The sequence below is a fragment of the Amborella trichopoda genome, chromosome 2 (assembly GCF_054954075.1).
Source record: "Amborella trichopoda isolate Santa Cruz 75 chromosome 2, AtrichopodaSantaCruz75HAP2 v2.0, whole genome shotgun sequence".
Classification (NCBI taxonomy): domain Eukaryota; kingdom Viridiplantae; phylum Streptophyta; class Magnoliopsida; order Amborellales; family Amborellaceae; genus Amborella; species Amborella trichopoda.
Genome location: NC_142337.1, coordinates 58,782,514 through 58,804,646, shown reverse-complemented (window position 1 = coordinate 58,804,646; position 22,133 = coordinate 58,782,514). Strand labels below are relative to the sequence as shown.

General features: G+C 39.6%; 1 protein-coding gene across 2 annotated transcripts in view; it reads right to left on the bottom strand.

Moving 5' to 3' along the window:
- LOC18431242 (uncharacterized) overlaps positions 1-21,989 on the bottom strand; it is a 28,349-nt gene extending 6,360 nt beyond the window's left edge. The window contains exons 1-9 of one of the 2 annotated variants that reach the window (XM_006841370.4): positions 20,694-21,989; positions 18,247-18,500; positions 17,451-17,577; positions 17,236-17,304; positions 17,012-17,116; positions 16,251-16,352; positions 16,052-16,160; positions 15,836-15,878; positions 8,716-10,222 (exon numbers count right to left, since the gene is read on the bottom strand). In XM_006841370.4, the coding sequence (XP_006841433.1) occupies positions 8,716-10,222; positions 15,836-15,878; positions 16,052-16,160; positions 16,251-16,352; positions 17,012-17,116; positions 17,236-17,304; positions 17,451-17,577; positions 18,247-18,500; positions 20,694-21,374 (2,997 nt within the window). In that variant the 5' untranslated portion in view covers positions 21,375-21,989. The remainder of the gene's footprint in view (positions 1-8,715; positions 10,223-15,835; positions 15,879-16,051; positions 16,161-16,250; positions 16,353-17,011; positions 17,117-17,235; positions 17,305-17,450; positions 17,578-18,246; positions 18,501-20,693) is intronic. The other variant, XM_088858934.1, reaches the window with a different exon arrangement.
- Positions 21,990-22,133: the final 144 nt, after the last annotated feature.

Sequence of the window (22,133 nt, the reverse complement as noted above, 5' to 3'; positions counted from 1 at the left end):
GATATCTTATTTAAAAGTGGGGATTGCGAATCATTTACCAGGTGAAACAAAGAGGCCTACTAATTTTTATTGACATTAGCCTGGTGGGGAGGAACCAATCCCTTACAGATTTGAGTTGATGTGGATGGACTGTTGGAGTATCTGGGGTTTAAGAAGATGATTGTCTCGTGGTGGGGAATTTTTTTTGAGTACTCACGGACAGGAGAGCGCTAAATCCTGAGGAAAGCCACAAATGATGGAAGCCAAGATAAAAGCTTGGCATCATGAAGTTTTTAGTGATGTTGAAGGATATAAAAGGGGGAAACCAGAGGAAATTCAAGGTCTGGACCAGAAGTAAGAGCTTAATCTCCTATCAACTGAAAAAAGAGACTCTCAAGAATCATTAAAATAAGGTACCGAGATATGGTGCGAATGTAAGAGATAAAAATGGCACCAAAGATTTTAGGGTCAAGTGGCTAAAGGAAGGGGACAAAAATACTGCCTACTTTCACAAGATGTTTTTTTTTAATATTGTTGACTGTTGTATTGAAAGAGGAGAAAAAGTACAGGGGTCCAAAGAGATCGCCCACATACCGCGCCTCTCGGCAAAAAATAAGCTAACCTTAGTCAAGTGAGCCAATACAAAAGATGAGAGGGGCTTATAACATTTTCCGTTACAACGATGTACAAAAAAGGATAAAGAAAGGGGTTCATCAAGGATAAAAGTACAAAAACCCAGATGTACAAAAAAAGAAGAACGCGGTCATGCGAGGGCGGGACCCGAGTACTTCTAAGGATCCCCGACCTGTGCAAGAGCTCCTTCCTTAGACAACTGGTCCGCCAGGCCGTTTGATTCCCTCCAAATATGCGTCCATGAGATGGATGTATCCCTGCAAAGGTGTGAAATCTCATCGTAAATAGAAGCAAGGTACCAAGGTAGTGTTGCATGGCCAGCAGCCCAGGTAATGATATTCCAGGCATCTCCCTCCACTAAAAGAGGTTGACCCCACTCAGGGTCTAACATTTTGAGTCCCGTGAGAAGCGCCATGAACTCGGCAACCTGGGAATCGGCGTGGCCAATGTACTTGGAAAAAGAGGCCAGGATGTTCCCTTGGTGATCTCTGAAAACCCCGCCAATACCTGCCGGTCCAGGGTTCCCAGGGAGCACCAATGGAAGTTGAACTTGATTAGACCTGCTGGTGGAGAGGACCAGCAGCCAGCTCGCGCAGCCCGAAGAGGTTGGACAAGGAGGACTTGTTCCCAACTAAGTTGGAAGGAAAAAGTTGAAATGCCTTTGAAGGCCTTGTGATTAGAGGCCCAGAAGGTAACCAGGGTATGAATCTTGTGAAAGAGAGCTAAGACTTCACACTTGACTCCTCGGAAGATCCTTGAGGTCCTTTCCGTCAAGATTACCCAAATCGTTGACGCTATGGATGCCTTCCATAAGAGCCTGCCCGCCTTGGGCCAGAGGGGGTCCTTGACGAGTTTGAAGAGAGCTGGAATGGAGGCTGGTGTAACCCAGGACAAACCAAAGAGCCACAGAAGTCTGCTCCACAGGTTAAGAGCTAAATTGCAGTGAATGAAGAGGTGAGGATTGTTCTCTTCTTCACAAAGGCACATGACACAACGGTTAGGGATAAGAATCCCCCCACGTTGGAGTTGGTCCACTATGAGAGCTCTTTTAGAACCCGTAAGCCAATTGAAATCTTGCACTTTCTGAGGGCCTATCGTGGACCAAACCTTAGAAACCACAGAGTTCAGGCAAAGGGGGAAGGTTGGGGGTTGCAGAAGTCTATTGTAGAAGGACGCCACAGTAAAAGAGCCCGAGGGAGAAGGAGTCCAAATGCTACTGTCAGGTCCAGAAAGGGCGAGAAATGTTTCATGCAAGAGGGATGAGAGTGAGATGAATTCGAGAAATTCAGCATCTGAGAGAAAGCATCTAAAGGAAGGGTCCCAAGCCCTAGTGCTGCCTGCGACTGGGATCTCTTCCGCAATCAAGGAGGAAGTATTGGTAGCCAGAGAAAACAGTGAAGAACTTATCCTTGAGGGGGGTGTCCCAACCAAAGGTTAGACCAGAAGTAAACCCTAAGGCATTACTTTGGATGAAACCGAATGTTTTGCGTGAATATAGAAAGAGCAGACAAGAAGGATTTTCAGGCCCCAGAAGTCTTGTTCGGTGTGCTGCCCTCTGGAAGCCAGGCATCGATGGGGATTCTATATGTGCAACAGAGCACTTGGGTCCAAAGCAGATTGTTATTGTTCGCCATGCGCCACCACCATATGCCGAGCAGAGTTGTGATCTATTTTCTGAAGATCCGAATCCCTAGTCCTCCCAAGTGCTTCGGTTGGCAGACTTTATCCTAGGCAATGAGGTGGAATTTTTTTATTCTGAATCCCCTGACCAAAGAAAATTCGTCAGCCGATTGGCTATCGCTGCAGGCATATGGAAGAGTGACCTGAGATAGACAGGTGTATTGGACAAGGTTGCCTTTATGTGGGTTTTTCTACCTGCAAAAGACAAGAACCTGCCTTTCCAGCCTGCTAACCGACGGTCAACTTTGTCTATGACGTTAGACCATTGCCTCTTCTTGGGTTTTCCAATACCCAAAGGCATCCCAAGATAGCTAGTTAGAAGGTCCTCCACTTTACACTTCCAATCTAGAATGAGGGCTCTAGTTTCCGATGGGGAGAGTGCCACCCCTATCATTGTGGATTTTTCCATGTTAACTTTGAAGCCAGTGGCATACTCAAAGCACCTGAGGAAGAGGCGAAGTCACTCAATATCCTCCGGGGTGGCATCAATGAACACCGGAGCATCGTCCGCATATTGAAGGTGGGATACCGTGGGACCTCTGGTATTGCTTTTGAACCCAGAGATTACAAAGGGAAGAACCTCTGTCAACCTCGAGGCCAACACTTTGAATAGTATCTTAAAGGTTGAGTTGACCAAGCTGATAGGTCTAAAATCCTTCAATTCCTCTGCCCCTTCAACTCTAGGAACTAGGGCACATGATTGTGAGTGCAAGAAGAAGAACTAATCAAATCAAGTCTATAAGAGTGAATGGTAATCGGTGGAGTGGGAACCAGAGGTTAGTAAAGCCATTATATATTTCTACAGGCACCTACACGAAGCAAATGGAAATTGGATACTGCAAAATGAGGACTTGGTTTTTAATAGAATATTGGGTGGTGCTAGGGAGGATCTAGAAAGACATTCATAATAGTCAAGATCGATGATGCCTTTTTGGAGTTTGGAAAGGGATTAGAGCCTTTGGGCCTGATGGTTTTAACATGGAATTTATTCAAGAAAATTGTGAAATATTTCCGAATGACTTATTGGATATGTTCTACAAATTCCATTCACAAGATATTCTTGAAAGTCTGCCAAATGCTACTTTTATACCTAAGGTGAAGGGCGACGATGATGTAAAAGACTTCAGTAACTATTAGCTTGGTAGGTAGTGTATACAAGATACTTGCAAAGGTGGTGTACGATTAAAAGGATGGGAAAAAGGTTGGCTCCTTGGAGCAGACACAGAGGCAATTTCTATGGCAATGAAACAACGCCACATAGAAATTTTATTTAGTCAAGTGAGAAAATGTTTATAAGCCTAAACAAGCAGGTGATCTAGTGTTAAACCACTTGAAATGAATGAACAAAAACATTGATTGGATAGTGGCATTGGTTTTGGTTATGTTGACAGTCACTTTGGAGAAGGGTAATTAATAACAAATGAGCATGAAATCACAAGCACCAAGAGTCAGTAAATGCTATATGACAAAGCCCCTCAAAGGGTTGTGTGGGCCCCAACCTTTCGATGAAACTTTGATAATGTAGAGACTGAGGAACTATGTGCACTCTTGGACTGTTTGAACTCGATTTATGTACCAAGTCAGGGCCTTGATGGATTATGTGGCGACAAGACTCTAAAAGGGAATTCTCAGAGCAATTATACGCTCGCACCCTACCCCAAAGGTTTTAGGCCCCCTCCAAAGGACGATTGGCATGGGACACAATCCTGCCTCACCTCTAGTGGTATGATTTGGATGGCAGGTAGTCTCAGACAAAGTTCTCTTGAAAGATCACTTGAAGCAATAAGTATACAATTCCCAAATATGTCTTATGTGCAGAGAAGATAAAGAGACAGTGTGTCACTTATTTATTCATTGCTCTTTGGCTGGACTATTTGGTCTTAGTATGGGATCACTCTGGCATCCAAGGGGTTGTCCCTTGATCTAATGCAGAGGTGCTATCGAGATGGAGATTTGGTCCTTTCTCACAAAAGAGGGCTACTTTGTGGAAACATAGCTTTGCCCATCCTAAAAGGGAATAGAAGGATTTTATAGGGCAAACACTCTAGAGCCACAACTGTAGGGAATCGAGTTAGAAACATGATTATTTCATGGTCTTTAATAAGAAAGGAATTCAAAGGTCTCCTGGTTTGGGGTTTGGCAAGAGGACGGAAGGAAGTGGTGAGTAGTTTTGGGTGTCGAAGAACCGTATTCATGTCTCATGGAGCAAGCATCCAGTTGGATTTCTCAAGCATAATTTTGATGGGAGCCTGTTGGGCAACCTGGGCCCATCAGATGTTGGGGAGAAGTAAGATATCATATGGGAGAGACTTTCTTTACTTACACAGGGGCTGCAGGGATTCGGTGCTAGGGCCTCAGCCATAGAACTTATCACAGGATTGCTCATATTCTTTCAGTCGATTCCTTAAATGTCATTCGATGGGCACGAAGGGAAAACACACCATCATGGTAATGAGTAGACACTTTGTAGTAGATATGACATGTGCCAAGATCAGCAGGTGAGATTTCAGCATGTCCCAAAATTGGTTGATGATCTCGCTAATTCATTAGCTCGCACAGGCAACCAAAGTAGGGAACTCATTCTAAGTCCGAGTCCCCACCAATTTGATTTTTTGTTCTCCTCCCTCTCTCTGTCGAATTTTGTGAGCTCAGGCTTCTAGAAATAATTATACGACATAAGTTCCATTATCTAAGAATCATAAGTAGACAACATAAGCAGTTTCAGTTTCTAAGCATAATCAAAGATATCTATGAATTATGAAAACAAATAAAAAGCATTAGCAAACTCCATAACTAACATCCACCTCCAAGTGATTACAAACACAGATTCATCTCTCTCTCTCTCTCTCTCTCTCTCTCTCTCTCTCTCTCTCTCTCTCTCTCTCTCTCTCTCTCTCTCTCTCTGTGTGCAAGTAACTAATATGCCCTATCATAATAAAGAAATAACAAGCCAAAACATGACAGTCAGCCAAGGAAATAACTGTGACATATCCAAAGTTCAAATGTATCTAACTGAAAACAAGAAAAAATGTCAAATCCAAGTCAACAATGAAGTCAGTATGTCATCAACAAACAGAAAAAATCCAGAACTGGTATGATTATGGGGGTTGATATTTGCCCAACACTGAGATGGTGCCTTAAAAAAAGAATTTAGGTAAACATATGCACAAGCACACCAGTGTTGATACACGCCGAAGTCCAGTACAGTGCCCAAGAAAAGAAACAAAGTAACACAGATGCAAGCACTCATACATGTACAAATAAAGATACATACACGCACATATGATCAAAAGAAAACCACCAAATGTACCTCTGTAATATGGCAGGACTAATATTTTTCAGCATATTTTAACCTTTTATACAAGAGAGTTAGGTTACAGACACGCAACAAACATGGTGGGCGCCCCCATAAGCTGCAAAAAGGTCATGATTTTCAATGAAAAGACAGAGGCCACTCATTTCACAATTCTTCAAACATTGCCCAAATTTACCAGATAACCGTGAAATTATAATGAGTTAAAGACCATGATAAAAAAGAACTGATTCAAAATGCTATTACCTTAGCAAAGATAACATATTAAGAGATACTGATTGTGCATGCATCGACCTAAATTGAGGTCAAATTCAAACAACAGTGAAAAGTAATCTACATTCTATATTTTAAGGAAATCAACTTTTTTCAAAAGGGAAGTAGCTTCAAGGCTGCATTGTTAACCCCTATAACCAACCAACCACATCCAATAGAATTCATTATAGTATGATTCTGTGGAATTAAGAAATGATTTGATTCTTCAGAATGCCAATCATGATGCATAATCTTGTATAAGAGAGAGAAAAACCTCCCCATGTCTTCATGCAAAGAATGGCATTCCAGAAAACAGACACGTAAAAATCTAACAAACTGCTTTGATAGGCTAGGAACTCACAAACAACACAACAATCCACACTGCATATAAAATTTCAACACAAGTAGTTCACAATTGTTATCATTATGATATAATCAGAAAGGTATCTTGGCAGCAAATGGTTAAGGAATTATCCTTATGGCCATGCCTTCAGGAATGTTATCAAATTAGCTATTAAAAAAAACAGTTGTACCTGCGTTATTTATACACATTAATTTCACTATAAATAAAACTCAATTTTTGCTTTGACTTGACGTTTGGTTAGACATTTCACTTTAACAGAAAGTAAAATTGTTAAACTGAATGTAACAAATTTATAGTTCATGAAGAATAAAATAGAGTAGACTTAGGTGGGCTGGCCATGTGTGGCGCAAGCCCAATACAACGCCTGTTAGGAGGTGCGAGTTAGTTAAAGTGGAAGGCTCAAAAAAGGCAAAGGGTAGGCCCAAAAGAACATGACTGGAAGTAGTAAAAAAAAATATGGGAATTCATGGTCTCACTGAGGGTATAGCTCTTAATCGAGCAAAATGGCGGACCAAGATTCATGTAGCCGACCCCAATTAGTTGGAAAAAGGCTTTGACGATGATGATGATGAGAGGGTAAAGCATATACCAGTGTTACATCCTAGCAACTATTAAAATGATAGTTTATCGAATACATAACTTCAGGGAAGTAAACCGTATTATACACAAACTATAAAATGTTACTAGTAATGCACTTCAATGGGGCAATAAAGCTATCACTAAGGCTCGGCATAATGAGTCACAGGTCTCCCTAAGATTAATTACAGACCCTTGCTCCACTCAGACGATACCAAGTAGACAGAAATACAAACAACAGTAAAAAGAATTGACTCACATAATAATTTTTGTATGAAAAATGACATCCTTGATGGAATCATTGACAAGCACATTTCAACAGTGACAACAATCTGCTAATTATTGGTTGCCATAAGCCTAATGCCTCAGTTAGTCACAATGCCCAAATACAATCATGAGTAAATATACATATATGATATGGAAATGATTTTTAATGTATAAATAAAATGAAACACTGATACGTCTCAATATGAACCATTCAGTTTAACTGGATGGACCAGGAACATCAATTCTTAGTGAGTATTACGATCGTTCTCCACCAGCCTCCTACTTTCCGCACCACCAGCCAACACTCCCACCACACATCACCATCACAAAATTGTCGCTGACAAAAACACCGATGTGTGAGGTGGGGGGGGGGGGGGTAGATTGTTGGGTGTGTGTGAGAGAGAGAAAGGGAGAAAGGGAACATATTGCCCAATAATCCATTCCTTGGAGAGAAAAAGAGAAGGAAAAAGAGAGAGAGATAGAGAGAGGGGGGGGAAGATATTACATGATTGAAAACATCACACTACATCTTGTTTTGAGAACACATCCAAATTTAATGACACTAACACCATAAGCTAGAACATATTGCCCAAGAATCCATGCAATCCACCATCTACTATGGCATCACTGATATCTATCAAGAAATTTGGCGATGGATCAACAAAACACAATCAATCAGTGTAATTTCGTGATCAACTAAACAAACACTAGAGGGACTTGCAAAACCATCTGAAAGATTACAAAGGAACTGATGCATCCTACAAGCAAGATAGATATGCAAAGGCATCATTTCCATGTTTAGTGAAAAAGTTGGGATTGGAACCTTAGTCCTTGCAGCCTTATGGTCAAAATACTAAGCGCAAGAGGAAAGCCCATATAAGATTCACAATATATTTCCAGATCTTGATTGATGTATGGTAATATTGTGGAATAGAGATTTTATAGAAAATATATGAAATTTTGGGGCCAGTGCTTGAGAAGTTCTCCTTATTCTCAGAGCTATATGATAAAGACAAATTGCAAAATCAAAAGAAACCTATCCAAAACAAGATGATCAGCTAAAGAATTAAAATTTCAAACATATTTTCTTATCCTTGTCCACGAAAACTAGTACTGCATTAATTGCATATTGATAGCATTATTGAAATAACAAGACCAAAAATCCATTTTCTGAAGAAACCACTGACAATCAAGAAGAGTTTCATATATAGAATAGCAAACATCATATAATCTTGGACATGAGATTTAGATTATTAGAAGCCCCACATAATCAGATACTAAGGGACATATTTTGTTAGAGGCCATCCTCCGAATGTGAGAGGGAGAACTTCTTTTGGAAATCTGCATATAAATTTAACACAATGTATTCTTTTGACACCTGGCTTGAATTTTCAAAGGACTAAATCAATTTACCAGATGTATCCATCAGGGAAAGTGACCTCTTTAGTATACTTGTAAATATGACCTCTTGGAGTTAATTGCAGTGAAATGATAAAACACAAGTAAAAAGGCTCTACAAAAGACATGCATTGACCACATATCCACAAAGCATGAAAAACAAACCTCTGCTCCACTTGGAAAAGGGGCACCTCTACATGATATTATACAACTAAGAGATACAAGGTACTACACTCAGTTTCCCCAACATTACCTTTCCTTCCCAACCAATCATATGGAAGTTAACTGATTCTTTGCAGCATGTGGCTGTCTGGCCATGCTTCTTATCTATGTCATACACATTAGAAATAGAACTGATTCTGTTACAAAGCTCTGATACTCTACTCTTTCCAGTCAACCCATTTTTAACCTTATCAAATCTTTGGTCTTCTACAAATTTCCTAACATGAGAAGAATCATAATCACCACGTTCATGATAATTTTGTGAGGCCCTTCCATATATTTGCGAGGCCTCTTGGGTGGGTGGTCCATCTCGTTCTTGATGTCTTCGTTTCTCATCAAAGACATCTTTATAGGATGGCCAGCCTATTTCCTCTCTGTGATTCTTATAGTAGGCACTTCCATAATCAAACTCTCTTTGATACTCTTCTTCAATTTCCCTACCGGCCCAAGAATCCTCCAGGAAAGTCCCTCGCGAAGTGCCACTATGTATTCGATGTGGGCTGACTAAACCCACAACCTTCTTGGAGTCCAGAGACCGATGATAAGGTGGTCTCGAGAAAGCTTCAACCCTCTTTGAACCCAACGAATCAAAAGGATCAGTCTGTGCCCCATTACTATGCAAGCCTTCAAGTTTTCTAGCAGAGTATGTTTCATTCCAACCATGCTCTTCTCTGACTGATTTCTTTCTGTATCTTTGCTCTTGAATGTACTCATTCTCCTCTGATCTCTTTCTATCTCCAACATAATGTACCATCCTTCTTCTCTGATAAGCATAGCTTCCCCTTTCTTTGTGAACAGGAAAATAGTCCAGACTTGATCTCATACAATCCACATAGGGAGACCTGTTTGGATCCCGGACATGCTTCTCTTCTCTCTCATGAAAGTAACACTTATTGTCAATACCCCTTGAAGCAGCCCTCTCTTCAAAGTATGATTCCCTCTCAAACCAGTGTTCTCTCGTTTCTGGTCCCAGCTCTCTATGTGCTGGAACTCCTTTCTGGTGAGAATATTTATTATATGAACTTCGACCAATCCATTTGCCCAACCGTCTGTTGTGAGTATCATATCTAACAGTTTCTCTATAAAATGAGGACTCTTCTCCTCCATTGAAGGTTTCATGTACTCCTCTCAAGACCTCACGAGATAGTAACATATCATGCCCACAAAATGAATCTTTATCATGCTGGAGAAGGGAAGCTTCTTCATAGTCCATGGATTTCTTTAGCTCAGCCACACTTCGGAGCCTTGTTCCAGTGTTGTATTTCCAGTCTTCTTGTTTCATAAGTTGGTTCTCACAAGAATCCAAGTCACTTCCAAGTTCACAATTGCTTACATCATGTTTGGAGCTTTTACATATCCCTTTTGCAGAAGGATCTGCATCTTTCTTTGAATCACTAACATCCCTGGCCTCAGAATTGGAAGAAGAATTGTCTCTGTTCTCTCCATCTAATGTTATTGCATTCTGTCTGACTCCTGTACTTCCCTCCAATTTTTCATGGCCATGTATATCTTTAGCAGCAAGTGAAGCATTATAGTGCCTGACAGTAGGATGCAGAAAAACATTTATCAACTAATAGTCCATTGGCCAAAACAAGAAAATACAACATTAAGATTAATTCCAGACAATCTAAAAAGAATGCTCTTTAAACAGGAAACTTCAGAAAATTAAAAGGAAAATAATAACAGCATAAGGGATATTCAATACAAACTACTCCTACAAGACCATCTTACAAGTTACACCTTGGATATCCAATTGAAATCCTATCAATAGGAGCAGGGGCTAGACTGGGTATAGTAATAAAACTAGGTAGATGGATAAAGGTTTTGGCATTCCTATGGGGTGTTGGAATAGGCGTTAAATGTTTACTGGTGTAACTTATTATGGACCCCTTGAGCTCCAGCCTTATTCGGTACCTGAAGTCAACCATGGAAGAAAAACATTGATATAAAACTTATTTAAACAAGAATTTCATAGGTTAGTTGTTTTTTAGCAGCTTGGAAGTTATTCTACTTTTAGGGTATTTCAGGTTATTTCAGTATTTTCCCTTACCATATGATGTTCAAAAAGACAAAACTCACCTACATACAATTTGAGAGCCATCGCCAACTCTCATAATTGGATAGAGTTAGTAGTTATGTTTAGATAAAGCACATCTTAGGAGCCTTGTTAGGACAAGGTTCATCATAGTTCTTCTATATGATAGGGAAGAGGGTCCACGTTGGGTATACCTAAAACATTACTCATGTCCAAGGTGATAAAGATGAAATGCATAGATGATTGGAATAGGAGATCAGAGAACAGCTTTGCACTCATGAATAGAATAGTGTTATCTCTCATTCAAGTGTCTACAAATAGTGGGAGACAAAAGTTAAAAGTGTAGAGAATTAAAAGTGGAGAGAGAAGGCAATTCTTGGCAAATGTGTTGAATAAAAAAATGAGATAAAATATTCTCTTTAGAATTCTTCGTGCTATATTCTCAATGATTTACGTTCTCCTATTAACAATACTTGTTGTGCACATGAATCTTTGTTGCGTGGCTCAACAAGTGGCATCAGAGCGAGTTTCATATTTTAGGCACTTCGCTTGAGAGATTAGAGAGTCGGAACTGAAGAAAATACAAACATGGCAGAGCATGTAGTTTGTTGATAGGAATCGAGAAGCTCGACAACCACAACTACATTGATTGGTGATCCCACATGAAATCATGCCTACAATGGCAAGATCCTTCGGAGACTGTGAAAGGGAACAACATTATCGCATTGGCAACAAAAGTTGCAAATGGAGAAGCTTTGCATAAGTAGAAAATTGGACTGTGCAACCTTGATATAGAAGGAGCTGATGGACCACATAAGAAAGGTAATGCCGCCGAGGAAGGAATGGGATGCACTTTCATCCTTATTCTCACAATCGAACAATTACACCAGCAGCTGTTGGAGAACAAGCTTGCCTCATTGACACAAGGTTCGCTCACAGTCTCTTAGTTATTCATGAAAGTGAGAAACTTGTGCATCAAGATCTCACAACTTGATGATGAATTCAAGTGCAATGAGAGAGGAAAAGCAAAAATTCAGCCCCTAAGCTAGACCCTTCCAAAAATGAGCAGCAACGACAGTTTGCAGGATAAGCAACAATGAAGATGTTGCCATTGTTGAGGAAAGCTAGGCCACTTTGTGGAGTAGTACAGAATGCCAAAGAAGATAGAGACATGAATGTTGTAACAAATGAAGCACAAGAAGAGTAAAAAGGTGACAATGGTGAATGGGATGTGTAGGCTGGGTTTATGCAGGACATGGATGTAGACAGGAGGGGTGATTACCATGAGGGGACACTTCCCTCGCTTTCACCAAGTCCGAGTTGGATGTAGCCAAGCCTTACGAGAGAAAGGTTGTGGATTACACAAAAGGTTGGTTGAAGAGTCAAATTGTTTGCACCACATGACGGGCAACTGCAAAGAGGTTGTGTGGATGCAGAAGTGCGAGAGCAATTGTGTCGTAGTGACGATTGACAACCTCATCCATCCTCTAGTTAATATGGGTAACGTACATATTACAGGCCGGTCAGATGGGGGATACTATCCTAAAGGAAGTGTATCATATTCTAGGTATGGTGAAGAATTTGGTGTCATTTCTGCAAATCATTGATGCAACTTGCAAGACGCTATGTGGTGCTTGGAAAGGATATGTGACAGCATTTGAGAAGGTGAATATTGTGGGCAACCCAATCATGCACCTGGGGGCAAATCCATGACGTATACATCCTAACCACGAGGCCTCCATATGTTGATAAGACCCACTGAAGTGATACATTTGATTAGTGGCATTCATCCCATGCTTATGTTGCAAATTAATGCAAAGCGACAACTCATGAGGTCTTTATGCAGCTAGAGGATTTTGGTGTTCCACAGTGTGAGCAAACTGTCAATATGGGACAGTGCACCCGCAACTGTGCACTTCATCAAAGCCCTTCTCGAAGGAGCCACTGGTGGAAGTCCACTCCAATGTTTGCGGGGTGATGGAGCACCAGACTATTGGAGCCTTGGAGGTAACCACAACACCCTCATTTTTATGGGTGTTAACTCATGTTGCACATGATTGTATCTCTCAAGAGTGAAGTCCGATGTGTTTGCAAGGTTTAAGGAGTTCTGTAAATGTAATGAGGGAAAGAAAGGTTGTACAATTTTTTGCTTGTGGACTGATAACAGTGGCAAGTATGTATCTAAGGCGTCTGAAGCATATTTGAAGACGCACAAATATGGCAGCAACTTACGTGTGCATAAAGCTCTGCAGCAACACGGAGCTGCGAAATGGAAAAATCGACTTGTTGCTGAGATGACGCAAAGCATGATGCACAGGAGGAACATAAGGCCCCACTATTGGGTTCTGCACATTCTCAATACAGTATATGTAATCAATCGCACACAGCAGCCACAGTTGGCGTATACATTTGCATATGACAGGCTCACAAGGAGATTGAAAGTGAGCCACCTTAAGGTCATATGTTGCGTAGGCAATGCGATGGTGCCAAAGTTGCAGCAAACCAGGTCGGTGAAGCAGTATGAGCAATGTTTATAGCCTAAGATGTGCAAAAGAAGGGATGATGATGTATGGATCCTTCTACTGGGTAGAATATATGTCTCAAGAGATGATGTCATCGATGAAGCCTCGACGTGGTCATCAGCTAAAGATGTTGCTATGTCGGACTCTACTTGTCTTGCAGGCAAGATAGAAAAGTTAAAAATGGTTGCTCTTCTCTTGGATGTTGCGGATGGCGCTGCAGATGGTGTTGTTGGCGAAGTCTAAGGCGATGGGTTCGCAGACACAACTATGAACAGGTTGAGTCATAGTGGAGTGAACAATATGAGGACTAGTAACTGTCACTCATGTTGTCGGTTGATGGAACCTCCATGAGCACCTCACATAGTAGTTAGTGCATGGGGGACAGAGCAAACAATCGGTTTGCAATGTGGCGAGTAAGTCGCAAGTCACTCCTACACCGAAGAGTTGCAACCATCACAACTAAATGATCTCGAAGAGAGTGAAGTCAGTTGATCGCAGCCATGACGTTCCTCATGGGTATGCAAACTGAATCTAAAGTATGCAGATGATGCAGCATATGCACAAGAGGTGTCTCACGTGCGCCTTTGCTGATTTTGAAGTTAAAAGAATTGTTTGATGAAGCGAAGGATGTCTCTGAATGGCGAGATGCAGTGCGACAGGAGATTGATGCTCTCAACAAGAATGAGACGTGGGACTCAGTCCCATTAATAACTAATGTGCAGCATGTCATTGAAATGGGTATAAAAAGTCAAGTGACAAACAAATGGGACCGTTGATTGCAACAGGGCGCGACTGATTTCTTGAAAATTTGCATTTTCAAAGTTCGCAAAGTTCAGGTGACAACTTGGCATCATAAGCAGAGAGTCAATGATGAGGGGGACTGTTGAGAGTCATCACTAGCTCTCAAAATAATGTGTGGTTGAAAGGAGATTCTAGGTTGGCCTCTTGGTTAATTGGTTAAGGAAAGGGCAAGCATTAAGGAGAACATGTTCTAGACTCATGGAAACAAAGTTGGGAATCAGGAGCACCACCATGGGTACATACATGAATGGCACTAAAACATGTCTACTAAGGTGTCAAACAGCCTAGACTTAAAAACCAACAATTGGAGATGCACTGTTAGTAACTTAGTACAAATACTATACTCAGAAAAATGTCAAAAGGAAAAATTAAAAGAGAAACTTAATAATATTCTTGGGAGGAATAAATTTTGATAGTATGTGTTCCCTCTCCACACTGAAAAGATCTAAAAAAATAAAAGAAATCTTCCTATTTCTTATCTCTTCACATATAAAAGATAAACAAAGAGGTTGGATTATAAAAGACTCCCAAATCTTATGGTTTCATGGGGTAAAGACTTACGGTGGACCCCGCCTAGACAGGTCCTAAAAATTTACTTGTTGGACAGTAGAAGGAGGCCTAAAAATAAAAATAACGACCCGTCTGGCCAGGACGGTCATGTCCGGGCCTGGCCCCATCGATTCTTGGACCCAAGCTCAGCCTGCCGTCAAAATGTAGGAGCTTGTCCCGGTCCAACTTGGGCCAGGCCAGTCCGCTTTCCCATTGCCACCCATGTAAGGAAAGATAACAGAACTTCATAGTTACAGATTAAAAAACTATTAAACAAATAACATTGCCTTGACACCTCATATCAAGGTGCCAATACAACTTTTTTCATCTCCATGCAGTCGACACGTACTCAAAGCATGTTGAAACGCTGTCGAGAAGTGTTGACACAGATTGATACACAATACCAGCCCAAAGATTAGGTGCCTCGGCAACACTGGGTACCACCATAAGTACTAAAAGCATGCAATTAAATCCCTTGTATCACACCAAATTATCACCTACACTCCTGAGCAATAAGAATCGATGAGACCCCCATCCATTGACAAGAGACCACAGCAATATATGGTGGTCCCACTAAAATTTTTGAGGAAAGGTGATGCATGATATCGTGTCAATGTTTTATATCCAGAACCTCATAGTTTGCCTTGTCAATGCCTAAACTGCATGCCAAAACAAGTCCATATTATAAAGAGTCCATCTTACTGTTATAGCCTATTGAATTAATTCAATTCACTATAACCGTCACACCCCAAACGTTTTCGAATGCAAAAATGATCGATGTCTAACATGGAATCTATTACACTATAAAAAGCCAAAATGGCTGCTATATATGTCGGCACCACTCCATGTAGAGTTTGGTGCAGAGACAAAAAATACAGATCTTGGCACCAATTGTATTGAAGTCACTGCTCTGCTTACCAGCAGTGGAGGCAGAACCCTAGAACGGATGTTTCGACTTTGTCACAAGTAAAGTGGTTTTGTGTGGCATTGTACATAAGAGTACCTTTTTCTTTTGTTATTATTCAAAAAAAAGAAAACAAATAAGAAAGGGAGGGGGGGGAGAGAGAGAGAGAGGCATTTGGTTCCAAAATTATGCATCACACAAAAATGAAGTGGCAGACACTAAAATAGTCGATCCAATCTAAGGACATCCATGATAAGACAAATGAAAGATAACAGAAAGAATTTTCTTTTCTTTTTCTTTTTTTTTTTAATGTAAATGAACTTTCACTCTTGCTCCTAACCTTTTAGTGGGATCTACTCCAGTTTTATCAGAATAAATAGCACCTGCAAAAGAAAAACGAAACCATAAATTGCCAAAAAAGAAACGGAAAAATATAAAAAATGAAGCAAAGACTCCCAATGAAAAGATGAGATCTAAGATCTCATTATACTTCTATAAATCGTTATAAAAGGCTGTCCATGTCTGCCAGAACCAAAAAGATCAAACTCTTCATTACCTTCGGATTCAGATTTCTCCTCATGTTCTTCTTTTACTACATTTGCATTAATATTGCCTGATTTTCCAGATCCAGGCGAGGAATGAGCCATATCATCCTGCAATGCAATCTGCTCCCACCACCAAATTAAGCACATATGATCAAAGAAGAACAAACATAAAGACAATGTTAGAGAAGCATAAGGAAGATACATTGTCACCTGTATCACAACATTGGAATCTCTAAGCCGTGATCTTCTCATATCTACAGAAGGACGCCTTTCAGTGAAGCCATCTTCAACTGGGATCACTCTGCCTTTCACCTGAAAAAGAATAAAAACAATCATGATACAATTTTCTCTAAACAAAAGAATAAAATGATTATTGGTGAAAGAATTTCAATTTAACAATTATCCTATTGAAATACTAAAATAGCACCAATTCTGCATATATGCATAAGTAGCACCAGTTCTAAAAAAGATTGGCAAAACAGGGTGAGGATATCGAAAGTAGACAAAGATTACACTGAATCTTTTCTGAAATCAATCATAGAACAGGCGAAACTGAAGATTCATTCTTCAGTGGGGAAAACAAACAAAAGCATAAAACCTAACTGCAGCCCTGCAAAAGAGAGCTGAAGACCCGGAAATCCCATGCAACAGCAGAAAAGGGAAAGGAGGATGGGGCGGCAATCACTGCTCAATCCTTCCATGGCATTCATCTTTGTAGGATAACACAGGATTATAAGAAATCATTAAAAGAAATATTGGATCATATTGCCATTTTTCCAGAAGAATAAGGTAGTTCTGTAATCTTGTCAAAACCAACCTCGATTTGGCATTTTTATCTAAACCAGCAGAAATTTCAAAAAATTTGTTTTCCAGTACTTTATCAAAATAATTACAGCCTTGAAAAAGCATTAATGCAACACATTGGCCTCAAACAGTGTAACCTGAAACCCAAAATGACCTAAATCTCTCACCATATTTTCAGTAAATGAAATCCTCTCCCCAGTTCTAACTTGATCAAGCTTATCTGCCGTAGCTTGAGCAGCTACTTCTTTGTCAAAGAAGTCAGGTTCATGTGCCTAATGCATTGACAAAAATGAAGCGAAACAAGAAAGAGCTGAAAATGAGCTTCATACCCATGGTTAGTTAATATGAGAAAATTTTCTACAAATTTTTGCTAACTGACATCACTACACACCTGAGAAGTCCTTCCAGATTCGTAAACAGGAATTTTGGTTTGCATCATTGCTTGTTGCCGATGTTGTTCCTGAAATTTCCAAAGCGAGTTGATACCTTCTCTCCTAATATCCTCACTCAACAATTTAACCACCAAAGTAAATTCAAATAATGCAACGATTCTATGTTTGTAAGCAGTGAAATACACAAGGAAATTTTTTATATGCTTTTCTGTACCAGACACTTGCAATATTCCTTCCAGCTCTCCTCATTGAAACCAAAATTGAAAAAATCTGTAATATCCACTCCAGGATGCCTCCATGGCTTCATCTCAAATCTTTCAATATTAATATCTAGTATCGTCCTACAAGGAAATACGTAGTTACTCACCAGAGAAACCACAAAATAAAAGGAAAAAAGATCAAAATTACTTGGTTTACAATTGATGAAAAAGGATCATCCTTCCATCAATACCATGGATGAAACACCAAGAATCAAGAAAAGCATGTGAAGATAAACGCGGCGAGTAAAATAAGCATATAAAACAATCATATGTATCATAACCACACTTGATTAGGAAAAGTATATTATAATCCCATTGGATAAGGGGAAGCCGCTGGGGTTATCAGTGCCCAATGAAATGTTGGATGATGCATAGAGAATGGGACCCAGCAAGGGGTCATGAGTGTCATATCTTCTCTTGGTGTGATCCACTCCCTCTCCATCACTAGCTATCATTTCATTGGACAGGAATGTTCCCAATGGACTATGATGGTACAACAGTCCATTAGATTAGAGTCTACTTTCATATATACATGTTCTGGAATACTACTGTGCAGTCAGGAACAGACTATTCAACAAATTATGTATGTTACTTCTTCTATAACGCAGCAAACAAAAAGTAGCTGCATGGGTAAAAATATAAAGCAATGAGATAAAATATTACTATGTTGTCAGAAATAGATTTTTTTTTTAAATACATATGCTAATGAGCTAGTTGCTTGAATTAAAAAAAAAAAGGCTAGCTGCTTACTTATAACGGGGAAGGGAAAACTCAAAACCATTATGTTTTGGTGCTGAGATGCCAGAGTTATAGGAGGAGATAAATCCTGAACACAGAACCACCTGCTGATCACCACTGTTTGCAACCAAATCACCACTAGGAGATGATTGTGCTGACATTGGTCCACCATATCCATGCGATTTGACATTGGGGAAAAGCAATCCAGCTTGATTATGTAATGATCCATGCTTACTTGCGACTGATGTTGTGTGCGGTCTAACATACTGTGCAAACAACAGCAAACTGATCAGAAACAACAACCTCAAGGGGAAAGTTCTAAGCAGGCACTCAAAGGCCTATTCCATCACTACAATATCCATACAAGGGTAGAGTTATTTTATTCATTTCATGGAACGGCCACCTGATTTGATAAAGTTAATACCACGAAAATACAATTCATTTCCCAAAATTGCCTAGCCTATATAAATACATATACATATACGTATATATAGTGGTTTGCATAAGGTTGCAACCTTAAACAATCTAAGTAAGACACACCTCCAAATTTTGTCATGAGATGCAATTTTGGTGTCAAAAATTCTAAGGATAGTTCAAGAATCTATTTGCATCTCTAATTATTAAATTTTAAGCTCCAAAAATGATCCAAACCAAGCAAATCTATAAATGCATGAAAGTCTTGAAAATGGACAGCACAAAAATGTGTTGTAAGATGGACTATTTTTAGGACTTGAAATCTCTTTTTTTCTCTATATCTATACATCTCGATGTCAAGATGATCAATTAGATGTTTTTCCATATCTATACATCTCGATGTCAAGATGATCAATTGAAAATGGACAGCCTTAATTGGATTGCAACCTCAAAAATTCCAATTAAGGCGCACCTTCAAATTTTATCATAACATATAATTTTGATGTAAAATATTATTAGGATTATCTCAAAATCTATTTTCATATCTAATTATAAAATTTAAACTCCAAAAATAGTTAAAATCAAATAGATCTATAAACATATGAAAATCATGAAAATGGACGGTCTAGATAATGTGTTGTAAGATGCACTACTTATGGGACTCAAAATCCTTTTTTTTCACAGTCATACATCTCGTTGTGGAGATGATTAATTAGTGGGTTTTTCAAAATTAAAACGATCTTTCCCGATGGATTTTTTAGATGCATCTGTAGTTCTACATTTTAAGGTTGCAACCTTATATACACTTTTTCCTATATATATATATATATATATATATGACAGCTGCGAGCTATAGCACTGAATGTTAGGCGGACAAACAACAATATACCACAGAATGAGTGTAACGAAGATGAGGATGTTGAGATGGATAAGTGACAAGACAATAAGGGATAGAATTCGAAATGAGTCCATTCGAGAGAATTTAAGTGTGGCACCAATAGGCAATAAGATGAGAGAGAGTAGACTTAGGTGGGCTGGCCATGTGTGGTGCCCACCAAGTACAGCACCTGTTAGGAGGTGTGATTTAGTTCAAGAGGAAGGACTTAAAAGGGAGGTAGACACAAAAGGACGTAGTTGGAAGTAGTTCGAAAAGATATAGCGACTTATGGCCTCACTGAGGGTATGGCCTTTAATAGATCAGAATAACGGACCAGAATTTGTGTAGCCGACCACAATTAATTGGAAAAAAGCTATAATGATGATGATGCTGATGCTAATGATGATGATGATGATATATATATATATATATATATATATATATATATATATAGAGAGAGAGAGAGAGATAGAGAAGGCTATGATGATGATGATGATATATATATATATATATGTGTGTGTGTGTGTGTGTATGTGTGTATATGTGTGCGTGTGTGTGAAATTCATTTTAGTCTAATAAGGGTGAGGACCTTAAACTTTCCCTTAACCCATCCCAAGCCGAGGTAAAAGAAATGGGTTGCATTAGGTAGACAGCCAGCATAAAACTTTGCCACAATCTGATCATGAATCATGAATGTATGATCTATAGAATGAAGAAACAAGATTCATGTAGCTGATGCAAAATATTTGTGATAAGGCTTGGATGATTACAATGATGATGATGATGATGATGATATGAAATGCATTTCCCAATTTGGAAATACTTAAATAACCACAACTAAAGCAGAAATAGTCAGTAGCCAAATAGAAAACAATAAAATGAACAGGCATCAACAATGCTCTTGCATTGGAACCAAACCAAACACATACTACTGTTAATTCACACAATGAGACGGAATGACCAATTACAAAAGCAACAAGCCACAGTATAAGAAAGCATTTCACCACTGTATAAATTCCATTCACTATGAACCTACATAAAAAAAATATGAGGCTTGTACAGAGAAATAAATCATATGTAACCAATAAACACTAAAAAAAAGTGTACCCATATCTATCAATAATGAATATAATGTAGCCATATAAAAGAAAATCAGCTGGACCCCTACCTTGAATTGGGAATATTGTGAACCATAATACTGATTTGAGGAGTTTCCATTGCCCCCCTTTAGCAAATTCCCCTTCTCACTGGTGGAACCAACTGCACATTGCTCTGAGAAATCATTTGGGAGTTGTGATTCATCAACCCATGTTCGATCCTTAGTGGGATGGTTGGCCACTATCACTAAATCATCATCTTCATCATCGCTCCATTCTCCCAATTCATAATGCTGAGATGTTGCAGCAACAAAAGGGGGGAAAACCCCACTTTCCTCATTCAAAACAATGTGAAGATCATCTTCACTCTCACTACCATGGCTTGGGTTCCATTCTCCATCTTCTTTCTCCTCCTCTGAATCTTCCTCATCTTCCTCATAGTTTTCTTCAGCAACTGCGTTATTAGAACCACCCAAACAATGGTCCCCTTCCATTTTCACGTCACATTGTTGGGGTTTTTCATCCGATTCCCCCTCTTCCCCAATACCATATAGTAACAATTCATCAGTGCCAGTACCACTTATCTCTATTTTATCAGAATTTTCAGGAAATTCAACACAAGTTTTCCCAGTCTCTGCAAAAAGTAGGGGAACTACTGATGTTGAATGAGCTTCTGATGTTGAATGAGCTTCTGGGTTTACGTTACTTTCAAAGACAGCATAGAGATCCCCAAAATCATCAGTCTCTTCCATTTTTAGACAACAATGAGAGCACTATAACAACAGTTAGCTTCTCACTTTACCAGAATAACATGGAAATAGTGAAATGAGTCCTCCAAAATCACACGTTTCTTCCATTTTGAAAATTGAAAAAAACCCTAATCGAAACCGGAGCACAAGTACAACAACGGGTTCCTCGTTTTACCAGGATAACATGCAAGGAACGCCACGGGTTCTCCAAAAGCATCGCTTTCTACTATTTTCCAGAATGAGGAAGCTCTAATCCGAACCTGAGCACTATAACAACCTAAATTTTCCAGTATTAGCATGACAGCAAACAAGAGACGCCATCGTTGTTGCTTTAATAAGCTTAAAACGTAAAAGAAAGCCAAGGAACTACTGAACTTCACGGATTGGATGAGACAAACAAGAGACAGAGCAAGAGTTTTCCAAGTTTGATCACAGGCAATGGAGTATTGCTTTCTGTTTCTTGCCCGCAGGAAGGCCAGAGCCCATTTTAGCCGGGCAACCTCCTGAACATTTCATCTTGAAAGAGAGAAGACCTATCCCTAAGAATTATTGCCAGTCTTTCTCTCTGTTAGGTTTGGAGATTTTTTTTCCCGCTCTCTCCCTCTTGGCAAAGCCCGTATTCGACCCTTGTCTCTTGCCTCTAAAAATTTTGGGAGTAAATGATCCTGAGACCCTTGGGTGTAGAAGTCCAAAATGATCCCCACTAAGTTTGGTTTGTAATGATCTTGAGACCCTTGGGTGTAGAAGTCCAAATGACCACCA